Raw genomic sequence first — 17405 nt, forward strand, 5'->3', positions numbered from 1 at the left:
TAACAGAATAAATCTGTATTGTCACTGTTTGCCATTTATACAAGATAATCATTCGTGTCTTCCTGTGAATATTATCACCTTGTGTTCCTTAATCAAACAGGCCCAGATTTATTTTTTTTTACAGGAAATAATTGTAAATTTATGAATAATCGAGAAGAGATTAGAGACTTTTGCAACATCTTTGTTTAATTATGTGACGTGACTCATGAGATTTTTCTTGGGTAAAATTGGTCATGTTGGCCAATTTAGGCAAGAAATGATGACTCAGAATTGTTTGTGTTTCTGTAAAAAGGTATGGGAAAAATTTGATATGACACATTTTAACTGGAATTGCGTATCAAAGCAAACATTGAATCCTACTCACATTATCATTGTTGACTTTTGTAAAACAATGCTGACATGCAGCTGTACATTTTTTCACAAAGTTCCCTCATGATGATATACATTGGCGAAATGTGTCATCTCTCTCTCGTTTTTTCTAGCTTAGTTTAGGAAACTGAGCACATTCCGGTCAAAAACCATGTCAGTTGTTGGATATAGGCTGTGTGTTTTCCCGTGATTGCTCTGGGGTTGCCTGTAGTGACAATGACAGTAAACGCGTAAGGATGACAACAAATGACAGCAAAATGCGGCTGCCATCTGTTTCACTTCCCTTTCTGGAAGAAGACTTACATTACAGACTGTAGTTGATGGGATTTGACGCATCAGCTCTGTTCTCAGGCCATGGTCTAAGCTAGTTTGGTTTATTGTATTATAATTGATTATATGAGAATATTCTGCATAGACATACAAATTTAACTTTCTTTTACTTTTACAGTTGACCTTGTTTGCTGGTCAAATATAAAGGGTGAAATTCTCTTGCTTACCGCACTCATCATGAGTTGGCGGGACACATTCATTCATTTAGGACAAAATGTTTGGATACAGCCTGTCTCCAGCCCCTCCTCCCCTGGAAAGTGTGTAACATTCCTACTCTGTTGCTTTTGGTTTGCTGTTGACTCATCTCACAGGAGCGTTAGGTTAAACCGGCTGGAGAGTTTTTGCACTCTGTTGTGATTAGTTACGTTTCTGCCCTTTTGGTTTCCTATCCACCCCTCACCCCATTTCTCACAGGACACATCCATTATTTATTTTACTGAGGTAAAACCCAGGGTCATAATGGCACGCATGTGGATTGGGAGGGTTGATAGTGCTACTCAGGTTTCTCTCATGTGAGAATGACGTCATAGCCCATATTGAAGCAAATCTTTTGAAAAGATTAGATAAGTTGGCACTCATTCATACAGTACAAGATAAGACTATGCAAATCAGTGGATTTAGAGATTTACAACAGGTGAGACATGTTGAGTTGAAACTCAAAAAGCATGCTGGAGGAGAGTTAATGTATAGCAATAACAACATACACTCTGGCGTTTACCTCGTGCAGCCCCAAGTCACAAAAGAGTCTAACACGCCCTCCGCCTGTTGTCAACAATGACACTCCTGCTTCCTTATCATGAGACAGCAGGACTCATTATGATTCATCAAGGCATCGAATGAAAAGGGTTTTCCGAGTGACTGTCATGAGAAAAAAAAAAGAATAAGTTAATGACAACAAAATGACATTTGGTTATTTCAATTAGGTCACAGCTGACAGGTCAAAAAGATCTCCATGTGCCGTTGTCTTCCTGGAAGACCCGTCGTCCGTGTTTTGGTACTCAGCATGTGGAAATTTACTGGACTTGAGATTTCTATACAGTGATTAACTTTTATGGTTTGCCTTCACTCTCGGGGCATTGAACATTATGTACCTCCGACTAATAAAAACAAAGAATAAATGTTTATGGGCCCCCGTGCCACATATTTACATATTATTTTCTTATTTGTCAACTCTCAGGTCAAGAGGCAAAACAGAAATTGAGTTATATACTAACATCATGGAAAATTTGTACAGATAGTAACGCTTAAATACAGTTGTTTACACTCTTACTCTTTATGCAAAACCAATGATCTCAGTAAGCAAATACTACTTACCTTAAATCAATATGGTGCAGAGGGACAATCTCAAATGTAAAACACAAATATGAATATGTAAATGTAATAGTTGGCTTAAACTAACATCAGACAAAATATTTATTCATTCGCCAATGGTTATTCTTGTCAAGTCACTAAGAATGAGTGTTTTCATGACATGATGTCACCAACGTGTAATTAAAATGACTAACTGCTTAGGGGAGTCAACACCAGTGGTGGGACGTAAAAAAAAAAAAAAAAAAAAAAAAAAAAATATATATATATATATATATATATATATATATATATATTATTTATTTTATTTTATTGTAACCTATATAATTGACTGTAGAAAATAATTTACTTTTGTACTTAAAAAAAACTTTAGTAAAGTAGTCAAATCAGTACTACTTTTACCAGAGTAGATCAATTATTATTATTATTATTATCATCATCATCATCATTATTTTACAGTTACAGTACTTTTACTAACTCTGGTGACCACGTAAAAACGATTTCGCCCCCTTCGCGTTGTACGTGCCCGCACCGAGAGAGAGAGAAATGAAAGCGGACGCGGACGACGTGTGCGTGCCTGGACCAAAATGTCCTGAACGCGCGCGCCCGTGTGTGGTTCACTCGCTGCGGGCGGACGCGTGCCTTTGACGTCATTACAGTCTGGCAGGACGCCAATTAGGGCGGACTCGTGACGTCAGTGGCCTCTCATTCACAAGCTGCGGTCGTATATAAAGAAAGTGCTTCAACTCGACCTCCAGTCACTCCGCTGCAAACTACTGTTACAGTCACATCAGGAGGGAAGAACAAGCAGCGGATACACTCCAGAAGTTACTTTTTTTGTGTGTGTGTCGTCTGAAGATTTTTTTGTTTGTTTGTTTTAATCGGAACAACTTCAACCAGCCTCAAGCTTCAAGCTATATGTATTTGGATCTAACTTTCCTTTCCCGTCGCCCTACTATGGTCATAATGCAAGTGCCCGCCATCGACTGTGCGTCCCTCCGTGCCCTGTTGGAGGCCGACGCTCCGGGTTGCCTGGTGCTGGACTGCCGCTCGTTCCTGTCCTTCAACGGCTCCCACATCGCGGCCTCCACCAACGTCCGCTTCAGCACCATCGTGCGAAGACGCGCCAGGGGCGGCCTGGGACTCGAACATATTGTCCCCAACGAGGACACCCGGAGCCGGCTCCTGTCGGGCGAGTACCAGTCGGTGGTGCTTCTGGACGATCACAGTTGCGATTTGAGCCAAGCCAAGAAAGACGGGACTTTGATGCTGGCTGTGGCAGCCCTCTGCCGGGACCCGTGCGGCGCAAGTGTCTTCATCCTGAAAGGTAAAAAAGGAAAAGAAGAAAAAAAAAAAGTGTCTCGCAAGCATTTGTTGTGTTTGTGTGTGTGGCAACAAATGCGGTTTTCAGCTGTCACAGTACCAGCTGGTGCTGCTGTAAACAATTCAGGAATAGACTCTGGCCTCTCTGTTACAAAGCATTTGTTCCCTTTTTTGGTTATGAGTTTACAACTCGCTCTTATGTATTTTTTTTTATTATTATTTTGGTCCTCAGGTGGATTTGACGCGTTTTCCAAAGAATATCCAGACATGTGCACCAAGCCTTCTCCCTCCCAGGGGCTCAGTTTACCTCTCAGCTCCAACCATCCAGGAAGCGCAGATCCGAGCTGCAGTCCATGCAACACCCCCCTTTACGATCAGGTTTGTGTCTTTTATTTCGACACGATCACATCAAAAATGTACTTTTCCCCTCCCATGACTGACTGTGTCCACATGTCCTCTTCCTAGGGAGGTCCTGTGGAGATCTTGCCCTTCCTGTACCTGGGTAGCGCTTACCATGCGTCCCGAAAAGACATGCTAGACATGCTGGGGATCACCGCCCTGATTAACGTCTCCGCCAACTGCCCCAACCATTTTGAGGACTCCTTTTTGTACAAGAGCATCCCGGTGGAGGACAACCACAAAGCGGATATCAGCTCCTGGTTCAACGAAGCCATTGAGTTTATCGGTACGTATTTTTTTGACACTGCTTTTCGGTTAAGAGCAAAGTGAGTGGACAAAAAAAATCTAACAACCCCCTTCACTCGTGGATTTAAATTTGAAAAAGTTCCCTCCAAAAAGTGACCAGCTGGCTCAGCAATGGCCCCCTTGGTTACATCATCACCCCTCAATTGTAGAAAAGCCCCCCTACGTCCCCATCCAAACACATCCAGGCTTTTTAAATAAGTTGCCAGGCCGTGGCGCCGCGCCGTCCTTTTGTTGTGTCCTCACAAAAGGCGACTTCTCCTCGCTCACTGGCGGCCTTCCTCCCAGATCAATAAGCCCGCTTTGGGGGGGTTGTTCCCTTTCTTTGTGTACACGGCCCACCCCCCCCTTTAGGCATAACCCCCACAGGCATACACCCCCACTCTGAAAACAGTTGGGCAAAAATAACCCAAATTGGGCCAAGAATGGACCAACCCAACTTTTTGAGTTATTTAACCCAAAAAGTTGGGCCAAATAATTAACCCACAAAACAACCCAAAAATAGGGCTGCTTTGTGGGTTATTTAATTATAATTAAAAATTTATTGAATAAATCAAAAAGCAACCCACCCCTTGTGAGGAGTAAGCGGTTCTGGAAATAGATAGATGGAAAGAGCAACCCAATTTTTTGGGTTGCTTTGTGGGTTAGTAACTTGACCCACTTTTTGGGTTAATTAAATAATCCAATTAAATTGGGTCAAAATTTGGCCAACCCAAAAAGTTGGGTCAAATTAAATGACCAACAAAGCAACCGAATTTTTTGGGGAGTTATTTGTGGGTTATTAATTTCATCCAATTTTGGGGTTAGTTGAAAAATGATCCCAACCAACTTTTTGAGCTATTTAACCCAAACTGTTAGGTCAAATTAAATCCACAACTCAAGCCACCAAATTTTTGGGAGTTGTTTGTGGGCTATTTATTTGACCCAACTTTTTCAATCAATTGAATAACCCAAAAAGTTGGGGTGGTCCCTTTTTTGACCCAGTTTGAGTTATTTCTGACCCAACTGTTTTTGTGTGTGTACACTCTTTAAACTCCTGGGACAAAAACAACCCAATTTGGGTCAAATTCGTCCAATTTTTGACACAACTGTTTTTTAGTGCCGCTGGCCCATTAACCGCGCTCCTGTGTCTTAATGGGATGTTAAATTTAAATTGCCACCTTTTCTCTCTCTGCAGATTCAGTTCGAAATAACAGCGGCCGCGTGTTCGTCCACTGCCAGGCGGGCATCTCCCGGTCGGCCACCATCTGCCTCGCCTACCTCATGCGCACCAACCGCGTCAAACTGGACGAGGCCTTCGAGTTCGTCAAGCAGCGCCGCAGCATCATCTCGCCCAACTTCAGCTTCATGGGGCAGCTGCTCCAGTTCGAGTCGCAAGTGCTCGCCTCCTCCACCTGCTCGTCGGAGGCCGGCAGCCCGGCTATCGGCAACGGCGGCACCGTTTTCAACTTCCCGGTGTCCATCCCGGTGCACTCGTCGGCCAGTCAGCTCTCCTTCCTCCACAGTCCCATCACTACCTCTCCCAGCTGCTGATGCATCATGGGATGTTAGCGTGCGGACTTCAACGACTCTTAAAACCGCGGTGCTGGTATCACTGCACGAAATGTGCATTTGACTCCAAGGGGAGACGTGGCAGCTACCAACAAATCAGTATTGACGCGTAACAGCTCAGTGAGGCTGTATGTGGAAAGGATTCTGCTACATGAAGGCAAATGCTTTTGATAATCATCATCATGTATGAATAACAAATCAGAGGTCTAACAGCAGTCTCAGGAATGTTGACCTCCCAAATATCTCTATTTTGCTTCCTAGTTACGGGATCCAATTATGAACCGATGCTGACAAGTTACTGCTTCATTTTTGAAGAACAATGAATGTATCCCCGCTGTTTATTGTGTGTGCGGCAGAAGAGGCCAATTTGAATGCAAATGTCTGCCTTTTGCTCGATGTGACGATCCTGACGTGACGGGAAAAGTGACCATTAAATACCTCATGTTTCTGTACTGTGTACTGCAAGCCCCGCGGTGGGCGGCTAGTCTGCAATGATTGCTATGTGACATATTTATTGAACTAAAGTAATATATCTATTTTTGCATATGTTCATTTCAATGTTTTTATACCACTGAATAAATGCGATATGACTTTGTACATTTAATAGTGACCCTTTTCTTTGTGTTGTTTATACTTAATGCATAATCCAAAAACGACGGACACAATTCAAAAAAATACAGTGTGCAGCTCAGCTTAGAGTCGTCAGCGCAAAGATGGACAAACGGACTAAAATAAAAGCTCACACTTTCCAAAGCTAAATTAAAAAATGGACCGATCCACTTTATGGGACAATTTGACCCAACTTTCTGGGTTGTTTTATACAAAATGACAAAAAAAAAATTCAAATAAAGGATCTAACCAATATTTATGAGTTGTTTTATACTAAAAGACCCATTTCTTGACTCAAAGTTGGGTCAAATAGACCCAAGTAGAAGATCGGTCCATTTTTGACCTATAGTTGAGTTATTTTTGACCCAACTGTTGTTAGAGTGCATATTACTTGGACGTGACGTATGATCAAAGAGCAAAATACAGATATACATTTTTGTTACAAGTTTGGTAGAAAGTAGTTGAAGCACACAAATACGATTGATCACGGAAAACTGTGCGATATAGTTAAAATATTGTAATCGCTTGAAAGCACTAATATATATATATATATATATATATATATATATATATATATATATATATAAAACAACTGCTTCTCTGTTCATGCAATGGAATCCTATCATTAGATTTTTTTTTTTCTACCCACAGAAAAACGTATGATGTCATGTCGTCCTCCATTGTCGGGGGTCGCACGCCCTCTGTTTGAATCAGTGTGAAGGCCCGGACAACGACAGGAGGCCCAAAGAATTGGCGAAGGAGCCCACCCTACGGGGCCCACAATAGGAGCAGCTGCAAGGCGTTTGGGAAAAGTGTGACCACTAAAGAGCATTCAGGGCTCAGTCGTGCGCCGCTCTCACATGCCAATGGCGGTAGAGGGGGTGTTTAGTTGGGAGCGGGTGGGTGGGGGTGGGGGGGGGGCATTTTTATGGAGGTGCCTCTGAAAGGGAAAGCAATATGTTTGGTTTGCAAATTAGCCACAACATTGGCTGCGACTTCTTGTGGACTGTGAGAAAAAAGTGGTTAAAGGCGTTAAAGAACAAAATGGCCATCTGCACACATTGGTGCCTGAGACGGATCCAACAGGGTCAACTTCGATCATATGAATCAAAACATACGTAGGCCTGCATATTACGCGTTGTCGGGGAAGTCAAGTTAAACGCTTTCTTTACAAAAATATTTTCCATGCGCCCCCACTAGAGCATTCTGATTAATACTGTGAGGGTGGAACATGAATTAAAAGAAAAGAAGAAGAAATCCAGCCGTTTTTATCCTTCTCATGGGGGGCGGCTATTTTGGCACTTGCTGTTGACTGAAAATGACATCACACTGTCAAAGGGCTCAGGTCATGGCCATCAAGGCTCACCGTGTGACGTTCGCAAGCTGAGCCCAAATGACAAAATGGCCGCCCCCGTGAGATGAATAAAAAGAGCAGGATTTGTTGTCCTGTGTTCCTTTTCTTATGAATGAATAAATCGATGGGAAATGCACATTATTACTCTTCACAGTAGCACTTTTTTTTTTTGTAAACAAGATATGAGAAACGTTTTTATTCTTAAAACAATCTTATGTAAACAGGCCCTAAACGCTGCCATGTAAACAGCCTTTGAGACAGAGCATCAGTAGTGTTGACGCGTCTGTGGGAAACACTCATCCATGACCTCACCAATTGCCTCAGACATAGGCGACATATGCGCAACCCCCCCCCACAACGCCCGCCAGCCCACCCGCCTTTTGTGTCCCTTGAACTTCCTGCGCATTTGTTTGTCTGTATGCGTGTGAAAGTCACTCGGAGAGTAAAAAAAAAAAAAGCCTCTGTCAATAGTCAAATTGAGAGATTAAAGCATTGCTGTCCATGTGGGCTGGGAAAGTGTCTGTCAACGTGAGGTAGGACACGGGTGCAAATCCGGACAGTCACATCAAGACGCAAACTATGCTTTGTTTCTTACGCGTCTCCCTTGGGTTGCCTTTTCAGTCAGACACTGTTATGACATTTGTTTGTTTCATTTAGCGACAGAACTCTGACTTCAGAGTCGTTTTAATTAACGCCATGCAAAAGAAGTGTTTTGAAATTTGTCAGACCTCCCGGCCATGGCAGGAAGTGAGCTAATGTATCAAATACTTTATTTTTTATTTTTAAATCAATAGAGCAGTTTATGCACTATAAAGTCATGGTGAAACAAATCACATGACATAATTTGCAAGGCAATAATATTCACCACAGGAAATTAGTCACGTTGTTGTTGCTCGGTGATGTCATGTGAATGTGACACATGGCCTGGAGGTTTTTTTTTTATATGAGATGGGATGGTTCAGATCATCATGTTCTCATGAGAATTTAACATGAAGTCATTCAAATCATTCCGTTTTATGTGTACCATATAGGAAGAGATCTTTTTATCCAAAACAAAATGAAAAACACATTTGATCCGGCCACTTCGTTTCATTCCAGTATCGCCTGTAAAACTTAAAGTTGGCCGATTAAAGTTCAGTCGCCCTAGCTTGCAAATATACTAAATTCTATTTGGAAAAGGGTTCTTTAGATTCTGTTCAAGGCAAACTAAATTGTTTTTTAATAACTGGCCATCAGAGCCTCCTCGTTACAATTTAAAGAGACATGGAAACAGACAGACTGACTTCAAGTTAATTTGTTGCTCTTCTGTGATACATTGACTTTTAAACTTTATTAACTTTCGTGGATCTCAGAAACACGAGCGGCGGGAAGGTAGATGTGTCCCTCTGTAGCATTCACACGGTACATTATTGCTACTTCGGTATTTACAAAGTCATGTAGGAAAATGAAATAAGCTCGAAAACTCAAAAAGGTGTTATTTAATCTTTATGTATGACTACGACTACATGGTCAACTGAACACGATATTCAACATTTCAGAAAACTGTGGAGTGATGATTTAGTCATTCAATTATTTTAAATTAAGGTAATAAAGACGTTAAAGGAGCAAATTGTCTTCCACTAAATTGTTGTGACCAGTTAAACCAAGTTGAACCCATCTTTCTTTTACAGAAACGTGCTGTTCGTGTCGTTTTCGGTTGTGGATACAGAGACCGCACCATGACAATATTCATACAACTAAAAACTTTCAAATAAAAATGTGACCAATTAACATGCAAATTTAAAAATGTATATTCAAAAAATGTATAAAAGCACAATTACTGGCAAAATATATTTAGCACAAGTTCATGTTATTGAATTATTTTTGTTTATTTGTTACTTTGAAAGCGTCTCGACTGTTTGCTGTCATTTATTTTGTGTTGATAATTTTTTGGGGGTGTTGATTAGGGGCAGATATCACAAGTTTTACTTCTTTCTGTCCCCTTTCATTTCTTTTTTCTTTTAACTCTTTGACTGCCAGACGTTTTCAGAAAAGGGATGCCGTGGGTGCCAGCCGATTTAAGCATTTTTGACTGATCTTTCAAGGTCCACAGAAAATTATGTGTTTGGACTATGGAAACACACATACTACCAAATGAAAGATTGGACTCTCATCTTTCATCAGAAAAAAAAGTTTGTTTCTACCTTATTTCGTTTTTCAGTAATCAACAATAGAAAATGGTTAGTTTCACCTCTGTTTTGAAAAAAAAAAAAACGCATTTTAACGTCTTTGGCACTCCTCCATAGGATTTTACTAAACGTTATTTAACGTTTTTGGCAGTCAAAGAGTTAAAGAACAATTAAAAAAAAAATAAAAATTTATTGAATTGAATTGAAACTTGTTTTGGAGCATGTTAAAGCTTCTCCGGCTAACCTAGCTTAGCATTGCTTGATTCATCACCATCGCTAGGCAGCGATTGAGTGTAAGTGTAAAGTGATGTGATTATTGTGACAAATGTGAGTGACAAATAAAGTTACAGCTGGATCCTTGAGTATAGTCCTCACGTCCACTGCCATCGGAGCAGCATGACACCAGACTTACATAAAAAATAGTGTTCAATTACAACAAATTTGGCAAACCCACGAGTAATGGAATAAAGTATGAATAATCAATGGCATAATCGATTCTAAAAAGATTTGTTAGTGACGGACGCAAACAAGATATACATGAAATAAAAAGAATCATTATAATAGGCAGGTGCCAATATGTAATTATGATTACTTATAATATCGTCCCTCTGAGGACAGCTCTAATTCCGCTGTGGCCCAACAGGAAGCTGTTGAGAAATTTCAGTAGAGATGCTGTTGTCAAAACACTACCTGTTTACATAGAAACAATGGTAGAATACACATGGCACACTAATACTTAGCTAGCAATACGCTTTTGTCCCTGTGTAAGTGTAAAAGAAATGTCACATAGGGACAGTAATTTAGCAAAACATAAAGGCTAACCTGCTTGCTAACGTTAGCGCTATAGCATGCTATTTGGCTGCCAAAAGAACACATTTGCCATTAATCTAAGTCAATCAACGAATAAACTCAATGATTGTGGTAACTATGTCTATTGTTTAAAACAATGTAACTGCTAAAATATAAGACTCAACTCATCATTGAAGCCATTCAGCTGGTAAAATGTTGTCATATAAACGGATAGCCAAATAGAAGGTTCCCATTAGTTTTCTGCTTAAGAATTGCCATTGATCATGATAACATCCAATTTGCTGACCTCACCGGACCTTAAAACTGGATTACATCTCTCGTACGCCGATGTAAGGACACACACGGGATATCTGGACCAAGAAGATTTAGTCCACACATTGATGTCATGGCAAAATACTCACCTGCAGTAAATCTGTAAGAAGATTACAGCTGGGACAGGAAGGCCTCCTGCTCGTTGAAACCGCCACCATATGTGCACATAAACACACACGCAAACACACGCCCTACAAAAAAAAAAAAAAAAGTATCCTATACATTAATAGCTCCCTTGAAAGTAATTATCTATTCTATATTCAGAGGTCACGTTAGAAAATATGACTCAAGTACAAGTAAAAAAAAAAAAGGCTTCCAAATGAATTACATTAAGTACATATTTAGTGGAAAAACTACTCAAGTAATGAGCAACTAGTGAGTAGTTATTTACGTTTGAATAGCACATGAACGTTAGCTAGACTAAATAAATAAATAAATAGGAATGGATAGTGGTTACTACAGTGGACAGCTATTAAAACGTTGTTTTCTCCTATATAAATGAATCTTTTTTCCGTAGTTGGACATTAGCCACTCCAGTGGACACTGGTGTAGTCTTGACATACACTGCCATCCAGTGGTCAACGTTTGTAAGTGCAAAAAAAAAAAAAAGAAGACCTACAACAAGATTGATGACAGAAGTTCAGATGTGACGTGTAAGGAAGGAATTCTATTCTTTTCCAGGAGGCCCTTGTAAGAAAAAAAAATATTTGGACATCAAGCAAAAACTAAGGAGTATAATATAATTGTTAAAATATCCAAGTATTTATTTTGTAATTTGAGGAAATGGCGATTGATCATGAGTCCACTAAATTGGACTTTGGACATCATTAGCTGTTTTGTGACTACAAATTAGTGTTGCTGTAACTTTGTTGCTTTTGAAAATATTTCACCTGCAGTTTTGTTTTTGCTTTTGCTTTAAATCATCATAAACATTTTATTATAGCAATATTTTAGTGCTTCATAAAAAGTTTTTATTTGGGTAAATGTGTTTAAATTATATGTAGTAGTTTTGAAATATGTTAAAAATATGTGATATATTTGTTATTTATTCTTTTCTTACAAACGTATTTCATCAGTTGCTCAAATGCACATTGTCCACTCTAGTGGACATGTCACCAACTCCTTGAAAAATGTATGTTTAAAAAAAATTATTAAGGTGATTATTATTTTTTTCATGCCTAAAGAGTAAATGAGTTCATAATCATAATTTGTGCGTCACTTTTTTCATTTATTGTTATTATTTTAATGTATTTTTATTCTACTAAAAAAATGTTTTATTGGTTGTTCTTTTAAGTCCTAGTTAGCGTTTTGGTAGGTGAAGAAATGCTAAGTTTTGAAGCCAATGAATAAAAATGATTAGCTTTTTTTTTCCCATAATAGCTCAGCGCTAGCCCAAGATACGAGGTGCTACTATGGAAATACAGTACAACAAGAGCAACCGATAGGATGAAGTGCTGCTGGATGTCAAGCTTTTGCATTCCTGTAATGTATATTAAACGTGACATTGACGTACGATGAATACAAGCAATCCCTTGCTTCTAAGGGAGACAACTGCAGAGAAACCTTGAACCGTCAACCTTGAGATACAGTCGCACGCGCGCGGCGCATCGCTGCAGCCTACGTGTGTTAAAGATAGGGCATTTCCTGACGTCTTTCGCCACCGACGATAAAAGCGTTCTTTTTGCAATATTCCAAAGCAAACGAAAGCAGACAAGCTGCAGTTGCGTGACAAGGGTCGAGATAAGGCCAGATTTTTTAACCCGATAGCCCGACACATGAACAGCCCCGGCAGAACGTCACAACATTACGTGTTGTCATTGACTTATGTTTACAAAAGTGTAATGCAAGAAGAGACACTATGTCAGCTCTTTAAACACACAGATTGTTCCACTATTCATCAACTCCGCCATTGTATATAAATGTTTGAAGTTGTGCAGTTCTGCTATGACTCACGCCAGGGCACCAAAATGGCAAAACAATGACATCAATCAGAACCCAGTAGATATTCCGCAAGCGGCCAAACAGTCGTAGACCCCACCGAGAGCCTTGTTTGCCCCTGCGACCCTGAAGACAAGCCTGTATTTTTCCACTGGCCGCAGGCCGAGGGGGTGTGTTCACAAGCAGCAGTCGGATCCTGTGTGGGGCATTCGAGGAATGTGCGGAAGCTCCTGGCGTATTCTGCGCTCACTGTGATGTCACGGGCGTCGAAAAGCATACGTAGGGGAGCAAATGTACATCACAGGCTACAGGCGACAACAATTTTGTCTCGTGTTTTGACGACACATCTGAAATGTTGACTTTAAATCAACAAAAGAATTCAGTGATTGTATTCAGATAGCAAAGAGAGTTCATCTGTTAAATGTATTCTTCCTTGAATCATTGATGACAGCTTTTACAAAAATAATAACACCCTGTGGACCACTGACCTTTTCGGTAATTTCAGAGTAGCACCATACCTTTAACTCATTCACTGCCATTGACGACTATAGACGTCGAAAATTCATGTGAAGTATTTGTATTAGTTTAAATTTTTTTTTTCATTTCATAAATTTTTTTTATGAAAACCTAGAAGTTTTTTTATTGTACATTTATAACAGATATAAAATTAGCATGCGGTTAATTATGATAAAATACCCCTTATTTTTTATTTTTTTTTAATTAGGCGCGTCAGGCGATTACATTTTTTAATTGTAATTAATCACATGACTTCACTAGTTAACTAACGATTAATCTGTTCTAAATTTACAATATTTTTTTCCTAGGTTTTCATACTCTTGTTATCAAAAGTGGAAAAAAATGTTAAACTAATAGAAATAGTTCAAATAAATTTTTGACGTCTATAGCCGTCAATGGCAGTGAATGAGTTAAGTCATTCACTGCAATAAATTCATAAAAAAAAAAAGATTATTAAAAAATTAGGGGCGACAGGCAATACATTTTTTTAATTGTAATTAATCGTAAGACTTCACTAGTTAACTCACAATTAATGACAAATTTTATATCTGTTCTAAATGTACAATAAAAAAATTCTATGTTTTCATACTCATGTTAACAAAAGTGATTTTTTTTTTTAAACTAATAGAAATAGTTCAAATGAATTTTTGACGTGTATAGCCGTCAATGGCAGTGAATGAATAAAAAAGAAAAGAAAACATTATTAAAAATTTGGGGTGTCAGGCGATTAAAATTTGTAATTGTAATTAAGCGTATGACTTCACGAGTTAACTCACGATTAAACACACATTTTATATCTGTTCTAAATGTACAATATTTTTTTTTAGGTTTTCATACTCTTGTTAACAAAAGTGGGAAAAAATTATAAACTAATAGAAATAGTTCAAATGAATTTTTGACGTCTATAGCCGTCAATGGCAGTGAATGAATGAAAAAGAAAAGAAAACATTATTAAAAATTTGGGGTGTCAGGCGATTAAAATTTGTAATTGTAATTAAGCGTATGACTTCACTAGTTAACTCACGATTAATCACAAATTTTATATCTGTTCTAAATGTACATTTTTTTTTAGGTTTCGATACTCTTGTTACCAAAAGTGGGAAAAAATTATAAACTAATAGAAATAGTTAAAATGAATTTTTGACGTCTATAGTCGTCAACGGCAGTGAATGAGTTAAATGGGTGATAAAGCACTTTGAGCACCATGTAATGCTATGTGTCCTCTATTTTCTATTTATCTATGTTTGTATTTTATTTCTGTGAAAAATTCACTTTTTCCCAGTTAATGACAATTCAAATTGAGGTCACAAATGGTGTCGGGGTAAGCTCGTCTGACTTGAGTTGCACAGTACAGTGCCTTTGAACTATTAGTAAACAAACAAATGTGTTTTCATATCATTTTATGATCATTTATGCAGAAACAAGGGATTCTAATGGGTCTTCTTCCTACTATTTTTAACTTGTGTGTGTTTTTTTTACTTTACAAATGGAGATACTCGTGTTGATTTCCTGTTACACATTTCAAATGATTTAGAATGCTTTCAAGGTCCACAAAAAAAAAGATGCAAAATATTTGACTTGCGTGGTATCTCATCTGCTATGATATGACATGATTTTTTTTAATGAATCATCTTTCTGTTCTTCCAATCAAACTTGTTACGTGAGAGAAACATCGTCAAGCACTTTTGACTATTAACTGGAAAAGGTGCTGGTTGGATACAGATTTCCCCAAAAACGAGTTGTGCAGGTGACTAATGTGACAAATGAGTCAGGTGAGTGGTTATGTCAGATGGCAACATGATGATGATTGTAGAGCACACACACTCGCGCACACGCACGCTGGCATTCACACGCAATGTTTGTTTGGTTGTGAGCGCCATCTCCTGGAGGGTGTGCTGCATTGCAACAGTACAAAGCTCCTACAGTATCATCCATTCATATCATCTATCTATCTATCTATCTATCTATCTATCTATCTATCTATCTATCTATCTATCTATCTATCTATCCATCTATCTATCTATCTATCCATCTATCTATCTATCTATCTATCACATGTATTATATATCAACACACTGCCTCTCACAGGTCAGTCTTGGTACTACAAAAGACATCTAATCAAGTGTAGTTCCTTTCGCTATGAAGGGCTGCGTTCAAGTTGATGTTTTTTTATTTTTTTATTTTTTAATGAGCGAGCGTCACGATGGTGAATCACATGAACTGCATAGTTTCATCACATTTAAATTCAAGTTGAGCATTTGTTAGCGGATGAAAATAAAAAGGGCCTTGATGAACCGAAAGCCTGTTGGTCAAATGTGTGAATCTGTTTGAACTGTTGCTGACCGTTGATCCGGAATGTTAATAAGTAACGCTGCTCTTAACGGTAATGTCACCTGAGCCAACCTTTTAATAGTAGCGGCTACCAGTAATTTCCTGACAATCAAATCAAATGAATGATACAAGGAAAATAAACCCTCAAAGAGTCAATGCAGATCACATTTCATTGTAATTTGACAATTTTGTTTGCCTTTAGAATATGTACTCAGTCCTGATATTCATTATAATATAAATGCAGAACTATATACTATATAACTATATAAGTACTGTATCAGAATAAAAATAAGTTAAAAAATAAATAAATATATATATATATACATATATAAATATATTTATGTAATGTCGCTTATATATTTTTGTAATACTGTACTATATCTGTAAACATAATTTCTTATTTTACTTTGAGCAAACAATCAATTTGAATCCTGCACAACCGGAACACAGATTTACACACGACGCCTCCAACAAAAAAACAGAAGCCAGTCTCGACATGTCTTTTTTAACGGTCCACATACACCCAGTTACACACCCACACTGACACGCACGTGCTGACTTGACCTCGGAGGTTGGATTTCATTGGCCCGAACATCGAGATAACAAAGACCACATGCTCATGTTTACAGACCTTCAAATTTCAGGCGGGATTTGGTGTTGGAGCGAAATAACAGGAGTAAATCCACACCTCTTATGAGCAGACTAGCAGAGGAAACTTGCCTTCACGCATTTGGTGGAAGAATTCTTGAACCAGACACAAGATGGGGAAGAAACAGCCTTCACTTTTTCAGCTTATCGGTCTCTTGTCCTTTTCTAACAGAGCAAAAGAGCAGAGATGCAGAGAAGATGGTAAGACAGTTCTTTCTACTTGTTCTACTTTGATTTGACTTCATATCCCAATAGGAAATGCATGAATGAATTACTAATATAACAATAATGTACAAAAAAAAAAAAAAAAATATATATATATATATATATATACACATACAAGTTTTGGTATTTTTTGTCCAAATTATTATTAGTGGAACCACAGAAGTTTTTTTTTTTCTTCAATTTTTTATTATTATTATTATTTTATTTTTTTTAAGGCCATATGAAATTCACACGAAATAGATTGGAGAAGAAAATTAATGTTAGCAATATTTTATATTTGTAAAATCCTTTTTGAATACATTAATAATAAAAATAAAAATAAAAATAAAAATAAAAATAAAAATAAAAATAAAAATAAAAATACAAATAAAAATAAAAATAAAAATAAAAATAAAAAATAAAAAATAAAAATTATTAATGTATTCTAAAATTATTAAAAAAATATAAAATATAGGTAACATTTATTTTCTTCTCCAATCTATTCCGGGTGAATTCCAAATGGCCTAAAAAAATAATAATAAAAAACAAAAAACTGTGGCTGCACAAATTCTACTTGAGGGTTGTGGCTGCACTTCAAACTCTTGTTAAATGGTGGTCAGCACACACCTGGCTTGTGTGAGATGTGACAATAAAAAGGTCAGGAAAAGCCTACTAAAACAGTTGAACTTTATTTAGGGTTTATCAGAGACACTTAAAAATGGTGACAGGTGTGTGCTGACTCCCATTTTACATGAGTTTGAATATGATTGGTTTATTGGAAACACAGCCACATCCCCAATCATAAGAGGGTGTGCAAACTTGTGCAACCACAGTATCCGTATGTATTTTTTTTTTTCAATCAGGCTGTACACGTTATAGGTCACATCAACGCTGGAAACGTTTTGAAAGTATTGTATTTGTCTTGGTCTCAT

The 17405-nt window shown here is 38.1% G+C and overlaps 1 protein-coding gene across 1 annotated transcript; it reads left to right on the forward strand.

Annotated features, from left to right (window-relative positions):
• Positions 1-2749: 2749 nt before the first annotated feature.
• On the forward strand, positions 2750-6187 carry dusp1 (dual specificity phosphatase 1). The gene is made up of 4 exons (XM_077578156.1): positions 2750-3334; positions 3563-3708; positions 3796-4015; positions 5210-6187. Exons 1-4 carry the CDS (start codon positions 2926-2928, stop codon positions 5563-5565), a joined length of 1131 nt encoding a protein of 376 aa, XP_077434282.1. The 5' UTR covers positions 2750-2925; the 3' UTR covers positions 5566-6187.
• Positions 6188-17405: the final 11218 nt, after the last annotated feature.

This window comes from Vanacampus margaritifer, chromosome 10, assembly GCF_051991255.1.
Source record: "Vanacampus margaritifer isolate UIUO_Vmar chromosome 10, RoL_Vmar_1.0, whole genome shotgun sequence".
Classification (NCBI taxonomy): domain Eukaryota; kingdom Metazoa; phylum Chordata; class Actinopteri; order Syngnathiformes; family Syngnathidae; genus Vanacampus; species Vanacampus margaritifer.

Excerpts from the sequence above, each read along its gene's own strand:
- dusp1 (XM_077578156.1), top strand. The coding sequence starts at position 2,926 with ATGTATTTGGATCTAACTTTCCTTTCCCGTCGCCCTACTATGGTCATA. Across the intron at positions 3,709-3,795 it reads ACACCCCCCTTTACGATCAG|GGAGGTCCTGTGGAGATCTT; the intron begins GTTTGTGTCTTT and ends TCCTCTTCCTAG. Across the intron at positions 4,016-5,209 it reads CGAAGCCATTGAGTTTATCG|ATTCAGTTCGAAATAACAGC; the intron begins GTACGTATTTTT and ends CTCTCTCTGCAG.